General features: G+C 37.7%; 3 protein-coding genes across 3 annotated transcripts; 2 read left to right on the forward strand and 1 right to left on the reverse strand.

The window, feature by feature from the left end:
• Positions 1–2,903: 2,903 nt before the first annotated feature.
• LOC130503551 (uncharacterized) lies at positions 2,904–3,951 on the reverse strand. The gene is made up of 2 exons (XM_056998173.1): positions 3,336–3,951; positions 2,904–3,292 (listed from the first exon to the last, which is right to left on the reverse strand). Exons 1-2 carry the CDS (start codon positions 3,949–3,951, stop codon positions 2,904–2,906), a joined length of 1,005 nt encoding a protein of 334 aa, XP_056854153.1.
• Positions 3,952–6,906: 2,955 nt separating this feature from the next.
• LOC130503552 (uncharacterized) lies at positions 6,907–7,509 on the forward strand. The gene has a single exon (XM_056998175.1). The coding sequence runs from the start codon at positions 6,907–6,909 to the stop codon at positions 7,507–7,509; it is 603 nt and encodes a 200-aa protein (XP_056854155.1).
• Positions 7,510–10,425: 2,916 nt separating this feature from the next.
• Positions 10,426–11,028, forward strand: LOC130503553 (uncharacterized). Its single transcript, XM_056998176.1, has one exon. The coding sequence runs from the start codon at positions 10,426–10,428 to the stop codon at positions 11,026–11,028; it is 603 nt and encodes a 200-aa protein (XP_056854156.1).
• Positions 11,029–14,388: the final 3,360 nt, after the last annotated feature.

Below are 14,388 nucleotides of genomic sequence, written 5' to 3' on the forward strand. Positions count from 1 at the left end.
GCTTGGATGACACTTATCCATACTAAATCTTTTAAGAACCTTCTCTGTATAGGTCTTTTGATGCACAAGGATTCCATCCTTTAGATGTTCAATCTGTAGTCCTAGACAAAATTTTGTCCTTCCCAAATCTTTCATTTCAAATTCTTTCTTGAGATACTCTACGGTTTGAGAAATTTCTTTGGTTGTTCCGAGTATGTTCAGGTCATCAACATACACAGCTATTATCACATAGCCTTTGTCCGATTTCTTAATGAATATACATGGGCATATCTGATCATTCTTATAGCCTTCCTTTAGTAAGTACTCACTCAATCTATTGTCACATTCGACCTGATTGTTTCAATCCATATAATCTAACTTTATGCAGTGTTGTTCTCGAGAACCTTTAGCATTCTTAGGTAATTCAATACCTTCTGGTACTCTCATGTATATATCATTGTCCAGTGGTCCATAAAGGATGCGCGTACTACATCCATTAACCGTAAATCAAATTTTCTCTTATGGCCAGAGCTATCAGGAATCTAAATGTTGTTGCATCCACCACGGGAGAATAAGTCTCCTCATAATCTGGTCTCTGTGAGAATCCTTGTGCAACGAGTCGAGCCCTATATCTGCTCCCATTTCTCTTCTCTCTCACAAGACCCATTTGTACCCCACTGGTTTTATATCATTTGGTGTTCGGATTATAGGACCGAAGACACCTCTCTTCTTAAAGAGTTTAACTCCACGTTTATGGCTTCTTTCCATTTATGCCAATCTTTTCTCTGCATGCATTCATATATGGACGTGGGTTCTAGATCCTCATCATCTCCTATGATCTCAAGTGCTACCTTGTATGCAAAAATATCATCCATGTCGACATGCTTTCTGTTCCATTGTTTTCCAGACATGGATAGTAGAGATCTCTTCATTGTCCGGGAGGTTCAGAACCCTGAGTCTTAGCGTCCCAAGCCTCACTAGGTCCCTTACGGCCGTACCAATGGTCATGTCCGCGGACTGGTACGTCCGGATCATGTCCGGGCGTTGGTTCGCCGCCCCCCCGGAGCCTTGGGACGGATGGCTCAACCACTTCGACCAGATCCTTCTCCCCCTCAACCACGGCTTGTTTAGCACTCTTTTTACTTATACGAGGGTTTTTATCCTTGGAACCAATTGGTCTACCACGTTTCATACGTGGCTTAGACTCTGTAGCAACTTGGTTTTGTCCCTTTTGGACTTCAATTCTTATTGGTGCATTTGCTGCTGGTAATATGACTTGGTCATTCTATTTGGGTCAGTAAAGGAATCAGGCAATTTATTAGCTAGCTCTTGTAGATGTATAATCTTTTGAACCTCAAGATCACATGCTTGAGTTCGAGGATCTTGCCATGATGCTTGGGATGTATGATTCCATGTTATTTCTTTTACCAGCTTATTATTTTTTTCTCCTAATGTTGGATATTCAGATTCCACAAAGTGACAATCCGCAAACCTGGCCTTAATAAATCACCCGTGGTTGGCTCAAGGTATTTTATAATTGAAGGAGACTCATATCCAACATATATTCCCATCCTTCTCTGAGCTCCCATCTTTGTTCTCTGTGGTGGAGCTATTGGATAGTAAACAGCACATCCAAATGTTTTAAGATGGGAGATGTCTGGCTCTCGACCCAATAGGAGTTGGGATGGTGAATATCTATGCTCACTAGATGGTCTGATGCGTACTAATTCTGCAGCATGCAATACTGCATGTCCCCAAGCTGTGGTCGGCAGATTACTTTTCATGAGTAAGGGTCTAGCTATCATCTGAATCCTTTAATAAAAGACTCGGCTAGACCATTCTGTGTATGGACATGTGCAACGGAGTGTTCAACTGTCACCCCCATGGACATACAGTATTCATAAAAAGCTTGGGAAGTAAACTCACCAGCATTATAGACGTATAGTCTTTAAAGGAAAGTCTGGAAAGTGTGCTCTTAATCTTATGATCTGAGCCAGCAACCTAGCCAAGGCTAGATTCCGAGTAGACAATAAACATACATGGGACCATCTTGTGGACGCATCAATGAGTACCATGAAGTACCTAAATGTCCCACTAGGTGGGTGTATTGGTCCACAAATGTCACCTTGTATTCTTTCCAGAAAACCTATGGTTTCCTTAGTCACTTTAATTGCTGATGGTCGGATTTGGAGTTTCCCTTGTGCACAAGGACACACGTATGGACTTTAGGGATAACTCGCCTGCCCTTCAGGCTGTGGCCATTAGAATTTTGAATGAGTTTACGCATCATAGATGTCCCGGGATGCCCTAACCGGTCATGCCACAAATTAAAATTTTCTTTTATATCTTTGCTTATCATAGCATTAGTTTCTGCTACACTGACCTTGGCATAGTAAAGGCCAGTAGCTATAGCTGGTATAGTTTCCAAGACCCTTTTGTGATCCTGGCCGAGTTCATATATATTCAAGAACTCTTTGGCTCCTTCTCCAACAGTCTCAATGTGAAGACCATTCTTTCGAATGTCTTTAAAGCTCAACAGGCTTTTATTAGAATCTGGAGAATACAATGCTTCATCTATTTCTAGATGTGTCCCTTTTGGTAACAATATGTAAGCTTGGCCGTGGCCCTTTATCAATGATGATATACCAGCTATTGTGTTAACATTTGCATCTTTCATTGTTAGATCAATAAAGAATTTCTTATCCTTTAAAATTGTGTGGCTTGATCCACTGTCGACCACAAGTGTATCCATACTTCTTTTATTCTAAACAATAAAATATAATCTGAATCATTCATATTATTATAAAATAAAATAAAACAAAGTTCAATCATAAAATCATAAACATAAAATGCAAAGATCTTAAAAATAAAATAAAAGCCTAAAACACCAAAGCATTCAAACACAAATCGTTTGATGCATCTTTTTAATCAACTTGGTCATTTTTCAGAATGTCTGAAGTCTCATATTCCATGAGATCATCCTTGTCATGATCAAAGTCATCCTCGCCATCCTTGTATACCATGTGAGCCTCCGGGTTCTTGCCTTTGATGCTCTCTTGGTAGAGATCAACCAGGTGTTTTGGGGTTCGGCAGTTCTTTGCCCAATGGTTAGATACTCCGCACCTATGACACACTGAGTTTCCTGTATTCTGTGGTCGAGTAGTCGACCCATTGCCTCTGCCTCTACCACGCCCATTGCTGGACTGGTTTGGGCGCTCATAAGGGTTGTAACGCCCTCTCCCATAGCCACCACGTCCACGTCCTCGCCACTGACCTCCACGGCCGCGACCTCTTCCAAATGAGGAACGCGACCCTTTGGTCATATTGGACATGGTTAGCTTCGGAGTTGTTCTTACCTTCTTTTGAGGCATGATGTGCATCAGGAACAGGTTTGGTTCCGGGTGGTCTCAGGTCATTATTCTTCATAAGCAACTCATTATTCTGTTCAGCAAGCAATAGGCAGGCTATGAGAGCACTGTAGGTCTTGAAACCTTTCTGCCTATATTGTTGCTGGAGCAACATGTTGCTTGATGACATTGTCTGATAAGTCTTTTCCAGTAGCTGCTTATCAGTTATTTTCTCGCCACATAGTCTCATCTTTGAGACTATCCTGAACAAGGCTGAGTTATATTCATTCACAGACTTAAAGTCTTGAATCCTGAGATGAGTCCATTCATACATGGCTTCCGGAAGGATCACAGTCTTTTGGTGATTATATCTCGATTTCAACTCTTTCCATAACTCGTATGGATTGCTCACTGTGAGATATTGAGCTTTCAAGCTCTCCTCAATGTGATGGCGAATCATCATGAGGGCTTTAGCATTGTCTTTCTTACTTGATTCATTTCCTTCGACAATACACTCCTCTAGGCCTTTGGCTCCGAGGGAGATTTCAATGTCTAAAGCCCACTGAAGGTAATTGTCACCTTTTACACTTAGGGGTTCAAAATCCAAGTTTGCAATGTTTGGCATCTGAAATAAAATTTCAAGCTTGGTTTTAGTCTTGTAAGATCTTATAAAAATAAATATATATGTTGCCTCGTCCATCAGAGAATTCGATTTCCCTAGATCATGAATTTCTATGTTTAATTTCAAGCAATCAAATATCATAGGAAACCGGTTTGTAAAATTTGTGAAATTTATATGATATGGACGAGTGCAACAAGGTCTAGTTATTCCCATGGAAAACATCATCGACCTATGCGGTTTGTGTGGACAACTCTTGTAATATATACAAGCTCATCATCTATAAGAGGTACATGTACCACACAACCGGACCATGCAAAACCATGCAATCGATTTATAGCTTATAAGGGTTTGAGGGTTTTATTTCCTTTTTAGTTTCTCATCGATTTGGCTTTAGGGTTTTAGCAAGTTTATTTCGGTTTTAAAGCTTTTACCATTAGGATAAGGATTTGTAAAATTTCTAGTTTAGTATGTGTTAGGAATTTTAACATAATCGGATATAGGAATATAACATAATCCGATTGTGAAATTTTCCATATCCGATTTGTATTAGGAAAAGGTTTAGGGTTTTCATGTGAATTTTAATCTCATAAATTTTTAGGGTTTGTTCCTTTTGACAGATTCAAATTATAGGATTAACAACCTAATGATCGATTTTAAACTTACAAGAACAATGGTGGTTTCTAGTTTAAAATCGTGAACCTCAAATTAAACCTAGTAATCGGTTTCTAGTATTTTCAAACATAAACCGATTATCCAACAAACAAGTAAACAAGTTTTAGAGATTGGTTTCTTACCTTTTAACTTGATCGATGTGCTCCTAGGATTTCCTTTTGAATCCTTAAAATAAATCAATCAAACAAAAAACTCAAGTATGTTAGTTTTGAGATCAAACTTCAATCGATATCAAAGTAACAAAAGAAAGAGGTTGGCGGCTTAGGGTTTTGTTTGATGTCGATGAGGTTGTCAAGTAGCTCGTAGATCAGTCGTGCTGATAACGTGTGAAAACTTGAGTGTTCTGGTTGAGGTTTTCACGATTTGATCTAGCTAGAGAGGTGTGTTTGCCGTGTGGCTTTAGAGAGAGAGAGGCTGTGTAAATCGTGTGTGTTATTAAGATGAAACCCTAGAGCCTTTTGTTATGAATCAATTATGTGATCGACCCATTTCTGTCCAAACCGGACAGACCGGACCAAACCATTTCTGGTCGGACCAAACCGGACCGAACCGGACCGGACCAGACCAAGTCAATGTTGAACCAGACATGGCCAGGCCCGACTCAAGCCCAGCCCAAGGAGACAAGATCTGGCGGCCCAAGAGGAGTGAAAGAAAGGAAGACTTAGATTTTTCCATATTTATGTATTAGGATATTACTATTTCCATGTATTTCCTATTTCCTATTGGAAATAGGATCTTTCCATTTATCTCACTTTGTAAACTTGTATATATATGGACCTTTAGTCCATAAGATTAAAAAAGACGAATCACTTCCATTTACAACACGTTATCAGCACGAGCTAACCTAAAACTCGAGCTAACCGAAAACCCTAGAAAACCCTAATTTAGCCGCCGACTTCAAACAGCTCGAACTCCCTAACCACGAGGAACCAGAAAACGAGCTACCTACCGATTTGAAGATCTCGGAGAGAAGAATCCAACGCCGAAGACCGCGACGCAATCCGAGTTCATACGAGTTCGCAATCGTCGTTACAAGTCAATCGGACAGGGAAACCCTAATCTGCCCGATTTCTCTCTCTAAAAGACTCAACTTCAAATCAATCGTTCTCCCAAACCATAGCGATCCAGAAGACGTGCGACATATCAATTTGAAGCTATTGAAGAGGAGAATCCAACGCCACAGACCTCATATCAATCCGTGATCAGACGCGTTCTCTAGGACAGCTTCAAGCCGCGCCGTCAAAACAGAAATAAACCTAAGGCTGCAAACTTTTCTCTCTAGTTTGTTTATAGCTGATTGTTTTTGATCTTACTAACTTCTCTTTGATAATTTTGTTTAAGGAAAACAAAGGATCCCAGTAAGATCCATTGAGGTTAAGCTATCAAAGAGAAGTCAAGGAGCATATCAATCGAGTTTAAAGGTAAGTTATCAAACTCCAAACATCCATTGAGAACTTGATAGAACTTGGTTAATACTTTGAGAACTAGAAATCGATTGCTAAGCTTGATCTAGAGGTTTATAATTTGAACTTGAAACCACCATTGATATTGCTTGTTAAAATCGGATCATTAGGTTGCTAGTATTAAGTCTTGAATCATGAACTAAAGAACCCTAAGATCATTGTTCAAAATCGGAAATCATGTATTAAAACTGATTAGTCTTTTCTGATTGTTTGAGAATTAAATCTCCTGCAAGAAAATAAAATTTTCGAAAAGCAAAAAGAATTTTGGAAAACCTAAAATATTTTCCTAATCCAAATCAGTTTTGGAAATCGATTTTCTTAATCCAACTTTGAAAAGGAAATTTTATAATTTGAAATCAGAAACCAAAAAGGAAAATTTCTAAAGAATTATAAACCATCTTAAACCTAATGGTAAACCGGTTTAGGATTGACCCCAATCGAACCTATCCAACCCGGGTTTAACCATCGACCTATGCGACTCCTAAAACCCTAAAACCCTTAGGTTATTTATTTTAGATTCCTGAGTGTTTCTTGCTCGCATCCTGGTCGATTAGTTATTGCATTGAAATGATTGTTTGTATAATTGTTATTTCATTTCTAAATATGGCCGAGTGCCTTGATCAATATATGACCGAATGGTCTTGATTTATTTGATGATGACCGAATGGTCTTAGCAGCCTAAATGGGCGCATGACATTGTTTCCTTATATAGCCAGATGGCATGAGAAACTAAATGATCATTGTTTTGTGATGAATTCAGATGCCAATAAACTCAGATTACAGTGTCCTAAATCTCTCCGGAGATAATTATATTGAGTGGACCATGAACACTTCAGGAAGATTAAAACTCAGAGGAGTTTGGAAGTGTACCAAGTGGGATAATGATACCCCTGCGTGTGAGAGGTCGTATGCCCTCAAGATCACGAAGGATAAACTCTGTGATGATCTAAAAATGATGTACAGCTACATCAATGATCCACATTATCTCTGGTATACATTGAACAATAGATACTCAGAAATGTTCTTGCATAAAGCAGAAAAAGAATGGCGAGAAATAAAGTTCCAGAATTATGAATCTGTGAACAAGTATGACTCTGACCTTATGAGAATCGCCTACACTCTCAACCTATTTGGAGAGTCGACAACCAACAGGGATAAGCTCACCAAGACTCGTGAGACTATCCATCCGAGTGATGCGATATCTTTATATCACGCCAGTAAGTGTACTACTTACTTTGATCTACTCGACAAACTGTTGGAAATTGAGAAGAAAAAGAAAACAAAGGCAGAGAACATCAAGCAATTTGATGAGATCTTAAGCATACATAAGCTGAGACAAGAGTTTGATTTGAGTATTCCTGAAGCTGGAGAAGAACAAACCGAGTGGACTCATGTAGATAATGAGCTTGATCTATTCATTGAATAAGAATCAATGTAAGCCATATCCAAAGTGTTAAAAGGAATGGCCGGTTTTGTTTTATTTTTATTTTGACATCCTGAATTTCTATGTTTAATTTCAAGCAATCAAATATCATAGGAAACCGGTTTGTAAAATTTGTGAAATTTATATGATATGGACGAGTGCAACAAGGTCTAGTTATTCCATGGAAAACATCATCGACCTATGCGGTTTGTGTGGACAACTCTTGTAATATTACAAGCTCATCATCTATAAGAGGTACATGTACCACACAACCGGGACCATGCAAAACCATGCAATCGATTTATAGCTTATAAGGGTTTGAGGGTTTTATTTCCTTTTTAGTTTCTCATCGATTTGGCTTTAGGGTTTTAGCAAGTTTATTTCGGTTTTAAAGCTTTTACCATTAGGATAAGGATTTGTAAAATTTCTAGTTTAGTATGTGTTAGGAATTTTAACATAATCGGATATAGAATATAACATAATCCGATTGTGAAATTTTCCATATCCGATTTGTATTAGAAAAGGTTTAGGGTTTTCATGTGAATTTTAATCTCATAAATTTTTAGGGTTTGTTCCTTTTGACAGATTCAAATTATAGGATTAACAACCTAATGATCGATTTTAAACTTACAAGAACAATGGTGGTTTCTAGTTTAAATCGTGAACCTCAAATTAAACCTAGTAATCGGTTTCTAGTATTTTCAAACATAAACCGATTATCCAACAAACAAGTAAACAAGTTTTAGAGATTGGTTTCTTACCTTTTAACTTGATCGATGTGCTCCTAGGATTTCCTTTTGAATCCTTAAAATAAATCAATCAAACAAAAACTCAAGTATGTTAGTTTTGAGATCAAACTTCAATCGATATCAAAGTAACAAAAGAAAGAGGTTGGCGGCTTAGGGTTTTGTTTGATGTCGATTGAGGTTGTCAAGTAGCTCGTAGATCGTCGTGCTGATAACGTGTGAAAACTTGAGTGTTCTGGTTGAGGTTTTTCACGATTTGATCTAGCTAGAGAGGTGTGTTTGCCGTGTGGCATCAGTATGTGAGTCTGCTCCATGAAATTGTTTTTCTTCCCGGTTGATTTAGATATCTGTTTGCTTTTGTTATGAATCAATTATGTGATCGACCCATTTCTGTCCAAACCGGACAGACCGGACCAAACCATTTCTGGTCGGACCAAACCGGACCGAACCGGACCGGACCAGACCAAGTCAATGTTGAACCAGACATGGCCAGGCCCGACTCAAGCCCAGCCCAAGGAGACAAGATCTGGCGGCCCAAGAGGAGTGAAAGAAAGGAAGACTTAGACTTTTCCATATTTATGTATTAGGATATTACTATTTCCATGTATTTCCTATTTCCTATTGGAAATAGGATCTTTCCATTTATCTCACTTTGTAAACTTGTATATATATGGACCTTTAGTCCATAAGATTAATAAACGAATCACTTCCATTTACAACACGTTATCAGCACGAGCTAACCTAAAACTCGAGCTAAACCTAAAACCCTAGAAAACCCTAATTTAGCCGCCGACTTCAAACAGCTCGAACTCCCTAACCACGAGGAACCAGAAGACGAGCTACCTACCGATTTGAAGATCTCGGAGAGAAGAATCCAACGCCGAAGACCGCGACGCAATCCGAGTTCAGACGAGTTCGCAATCGTCGTTACAAGTCAATCGGACAGGGAAACCCTAATCTGCCCGATTTCTCTCTCTAAAAGACTCAACTTCAAATCGATCGTTCTCCCAAACCGTAACGATCCAGACGACGTGCGACATATCAATTTGAAGCTATTGAAGAGGAGAATCCAACGCCACAGACCTCATATCAATCCGTGATCAGACGCGTTCTCTACGACAGCTACAAGCCGCGCCGTCAAAACAGAAATAAACCTAAGGCTGCAAACTTTTCTCTCTAGTTTGTTTATAGCTGATTGTCTTTGATATTACTAACTTCTCTTTGATAATTTTGTTTAAGGAAAACAAAGGATCCCAGTAAGATCCATTGAGGTTAAGCTATCAAAGAGAAGTCAAGGAGCAAATCAATCGAGTTTAAGGTAAATTATCAAACTCCAAACATCTTTTGATAACTTGGTTAATACTTTGAGAACTAGAAATCGATTGCTAAGCTTGATCTAGAGGTTTATAATTTGAACTTGAAACCACCATTGATATTGCTTGTTAAAATCGGATCATTAGGTTGCTAGTATTAAGTCTTGAATCATGAACTAAAGAACCCTAAGATCATTGTTCAAAATCGGAAATCATGTATTAAAACTGATTAGTCTTTTCTGATTGTTTGAGAATTAAATCTCCTGCAAGAAAATAAAATTTTCGAAAAGCAAAAAGAATTTTGGAAAACCTAAAATATTTTCCTAATCCAAATCAGTTTTGGAAATCGATTTTCTTAATCCAACTTTGAAAAGGAAATTTTATAATTTGAAATCAGAAACCAAAAAGGAAAATTTCTAAAGAATTATAAACCATCTTAAACCTAATGGTAAACCGGTTTAGGATTGACCCCAATCGAACCTATCCAACCCGGGTTTAACCATCGACCTATGCGACTCCTAAAACCCTAAAACCCTTAGGATATTTATTTTAGATTCCTGAGTGTTTCTTGCTCGCATCCTGGTCGATTAGTTATTGCATTGAAATGATTGTTTGTATAATTGTTATTTCATTTCTAAATATGGCCGAGTGCCTTGATCAATATATGACCGAATGGTCTTGATTTATTTGATGATGACCGAATGGTCTTAGCAGCCTAAATGGGCGCATGACATTGTTTCCTTATATAGCCAGATGGCATGAGAAACTAAATGATCATTGTTTTGTGATGAATTCAGATGCCAATAAACTCAGATTACAGTGTCCTAAATCTCTCCGGAGATAATTATATTGAGTGGACCATGAACACTTCAGGAAGATTAAAACTCAGAGGAGTTTGGAAGTGTACCAAGTGGGATAATGATACCCCTGCGTGTGAGAGGTCGTATGCCCTCAAGATCATGAAGGATAAACTCTGTGATGATCTAAAAATGATGTACAGCTACATCAATGATCCACATTATCTCTGGTATACATTGAACAATAGATACTCAGAAATGTTCTTGCATAAAGCAGAAAAAGAATGGCGAGAAATAAAGTTCCAGAATTATGAATCTGTGAACAAGTATGACTCTGACCTTATGAGAATCGCCTACACTCTCAACCTATTTGGAGAGTCGACAACCAACAGGGATAAGCTCACCAAGACTCGTGAGACTATCCATCCGAGTGATGCGATATCTTTATATCACGCCAGTAAGTGTACTACTTACTTTGATCTACTCGACAAACTGTTGGAAATTGAGAAGAAAAAGAAAACAAAGGCAGAGAACATCAAGCAATTTGATGAGATCTTAAGCATACATAAGCTGAGACAAGAGTTTGATTTGAGTATTCCTGAAGCTGGAGAAGAACAAACCGAGTGGACTCATGTAGATAATGAGCTTGATCTATTCATTGAATAAGAATCAATGTAAGCCATATCCAAAGTGTTAAAAGGAATGGCCGGTTTTGTTTTATTTTTATTTTGACATCCTGAATTTTTATTTATGATTTGGTTTTCATTTTATTTCATCTTGTCATCTCTGGAAAGCATTAATAAAATTTTATTACAATCTTTGATTGAAAAATGACAAGAAAATTTCGAAAACCAGTATGTCTTGAAGAGACAAATCCTATGGCATTTCCCTAAGGAGGGACGATTTTATTCACTCAAAATGAAAGCCCCATTAATTTATTTTGAATGGTTTCGAATGGGCTAAGGACAGAAATGTTCTTTCTGTGTATGTAAAAGAAAATTTGCCAAAGGTATAAATGATCAAGAATAAAATTCTCCATGTTGATCTAGACTATGCAAATGATCAATATGATAAGGAACAATGGCTTTTGGTAACCAGTAAGGTTAGCCACGAAATTATACTTAATGGTATGACCGGATTAGCCATCCGAAATAAATTTTAAAATCTGATGCAAAGATTTAAAGGCACAAAAGAGTTCTCCCATAAATCTCACGTGTGTAGTATGAACACAAGGGAAACTCATGAGGCTTCATTGTCCAAAAGGTATCATGGAAATGGCACAATAATTTTGTGTTCTTACAGAAATGATTTTTATAACATGTTCCTGATAACCTGGCTGAATAAATTTCGAATTACAACCTATACGGTTTAGACTACAAAATTTATGAAAAGTCATGAGCATCCACAGATTACAGTATGTTCATGAGGGGGAGAGAGGATAACCCTATGCCATGAACACACCATAATCTGATGGATATAAGAGCTCAGACATGTTGTCCTTTTAAACCAAAATAAAGACTCGACAACCATGGAAATGGAAACCACAATAACCGTGGTCGTGGTTCCTACATGGTCGTGGTCGAGACTGGTCGAGACTCAGTCCACAGTAGTATTTCTGGCCGGACACAACAACACTCGACCAAGTATGAACTATAAGTTCAATGACTCTCCATACAGAGGTCACAAAGATATCTGGTTAAGGACATGGATTAATTCCCAAGAATTTTAACAGAATATAGTATGTCCATGAAATGGAAGTGAGGACAAATCCACACATGTCCATACTATAGATCTACTCGGACAGAATTCTTTTATGAATCTAAATGAGCCATTGGCCACAGCCATCCGAGCATTGGGAACAGAATAGAAATTCGAAAATTATAGTCCAAGGGACAGAGTAAGAATTCGGAAATTATATGGTCCAAGATATGGGACATAAAGAAATTATTCATACAAGTTGAAGTATAAGCATCAGGCCATTAAAGTTATGCATAGATATTCCCATCTCAAAATGATTACGGGTCACAATCCAGACACCATCCTAAGAAATAATAAATAGAACACCACAAACATGTGTGCCGTCTAGGATGGAATCTCATAAGGAAATGAGATAAGATTGGGAATATATGTTGGATAAGTAAAATGTTTTCTCACACGATTTTAAGTAAACCATGAGCCAAACATGAGTGATTAGATTGAGGCCAAGGTACATTGATTTATACAAGATAAATCTGTCTATCCAACATTCACTAAAATGAGAAAACAATAAGCTGGAAAGAATAAGAGAAATGAAGTGGTATGAACCACCATTGTCTTGGCAAGATCCTCGGACCAAAGATTATAATCTTGGACGTCCATACAAAGAAAGAAAGAAAGAAAAAAATCATACAAGATGATAGCCAGACAGATTAGACCCGATGACTATGTCATAACCAGCTTAGCACCACGAAATAAATATTCAAGTTGCTATAAGTAAGTCTATATAATAGACCTGTATGTTCCATATACATAAGAACCTCGGATGAGAAAGAGAATAAGGTGCTCAGAATAATATACCCGAGTTCACTAAAGAAACCATACCAGACATAGAGAAAAATGCTGGCCAGCTGAACATCTAAGGTACCAAGCCATGTAAATTGGATTAGCCGAGATACAATGGTAAAGGTCCTGGATAATATAATCTCTAATCGATTAGAACATGTCTGGAACGCAATGAAATGCGATGGAACAAGTACAAATAAGTGTCGACACATACACATACATAAGTGATTGAAATGCATATGAGAAAGCACTTGAGAATAAGAATAAGAGAGGATCTCGAACCCACACATGAGAGTACTCGGAAAATAAATAAATAAATGAACGTGGGGTTCTAAGTAAAGAATAAGAGATGCGGAGACCATCTAACCAAGGGAAATAAGAGTCTTGTGATGAAAGGAAATCGTGAGAAAGGACATGACCATGTCCAGGTCGTCCATATCTAAGCATAGAGCATTCTATGAATGGCTTTATTACACAAGGTTATCCACAGAGACTAAGGAACAGATTAGAAGGAAATAAAATTCCTATGTGGTGAATGCTACTGCATAATAAATTAATGTCTGGAAACACATAAGAAAATCGCAGTAAGTAGTATAATAAATCCCTGGATATATAAAGGTACATATGACCTGAATCTTAAGAGATCAAGAGATCTAAAAATGAGAAATGAGAATCTCATAGAACAACATCGTTCCTGCGTTGTTCATGGACTATCGTAGAAGCAGCTGCCTGCGTGTATACACACATAATAAAACTAAGAGATGCTTAGTAAGAAAGTTCTATAAGAACATTTCAGATCAGTCCATAAATTATGAAATAAATTCCTTGTGTTTATAATCTAAAGAAAGGATGATTAAAGTCCAACAGATTGATTTTGGACAGGCTGTAATAAAAAATATAATGATCTAGAATGAAGATCACAGCCATATACATGTATTGAGATCTATGATCTTATATACCAAGAACTGGATATGATATGGTCAAAGTAATAAAGGGATGAATCCATCAGATTCACGACCATAAGAATCCATATCCAAGTCTGACCTTGAACCACCTTGGTCCTAGGCAATTCCGACCCGTCCCATAGGTCATGATCCGACCATGAGACACCAAGTAAGGATGGGACGGCATGTTAACCTAAGGAAGGCTTCCAGCCGACCATGAGAGATTGATGGCATACGCCAAGCATACATATAATTTTCATAGAGAATTTTGGTTAACCTCTAAGTACGGAATGTGCAATAGTATGATCCAAATCATGGATATACAAATTCATTGTCGAATTTTATAAATGACCAAGGATGAACAGAAAATATTTAAAGTTAAGATCCATTTCAAGATGGATGAATACTCCCAATAGAAAGTCCATATGTTCTGGTCAAGAACCATAGAACATAACTGATTATTTTTATGATATGGACTAAGTACTAATAAGTACATATACCTCATGATCACTGAAACAAGTTCAGATGAATTATACAGCAA

This window comes from Raphanus sativus, unplaced genomic scaffold (assembly GCF_000801105.2).
Source record: "Raphanus sativus cultivar WK10039 unplaced genomic scaffold, ASM80110v3 Scaffold1010, whole genome shotgun sequence".
Classification (NCBI taxonomy): Eukaryota; Viridiplantae; Streptophyta; class Magnoliopsida; order Brassicales; family Brassicaceae; genus Raphanus; species Raphanus sativus.

What these genes read in the sequence shown, in the direction of transcription:
- LOC130503551 (XM_056998173.1), bottom strand. Translation starts at nt 3,951, where the DNA reads ATGCCAAACATTGCAAACTTGGATTTTGAACCCCTAAGTGTAAAAGGT. An exon ending in ACATCATGCCTCAAAAGAAG is followed by an intron (nt 3,293 to 3,335) that starts GTAAGAACAACT and finishes ATATGACCAAAG; the next exon opens with GGTCGCGTTCCTCATTTGGA.
- LOC130503552 (XM_056998175.1), top strand. Translation starts at nt 6,907, where the DNA reads ATGAACACTTCAGGAAGATTAAAACTCAGAGGAGTTTGGAAGTGTACC.
- LOC130503553 (XM_056998176.1), top strand. Translation starts at nt 10,426, where the DNA reads ATGAACACTTCAGGAAGATTAAAACTCAGAGGAGTTTGGAAGTGTACC.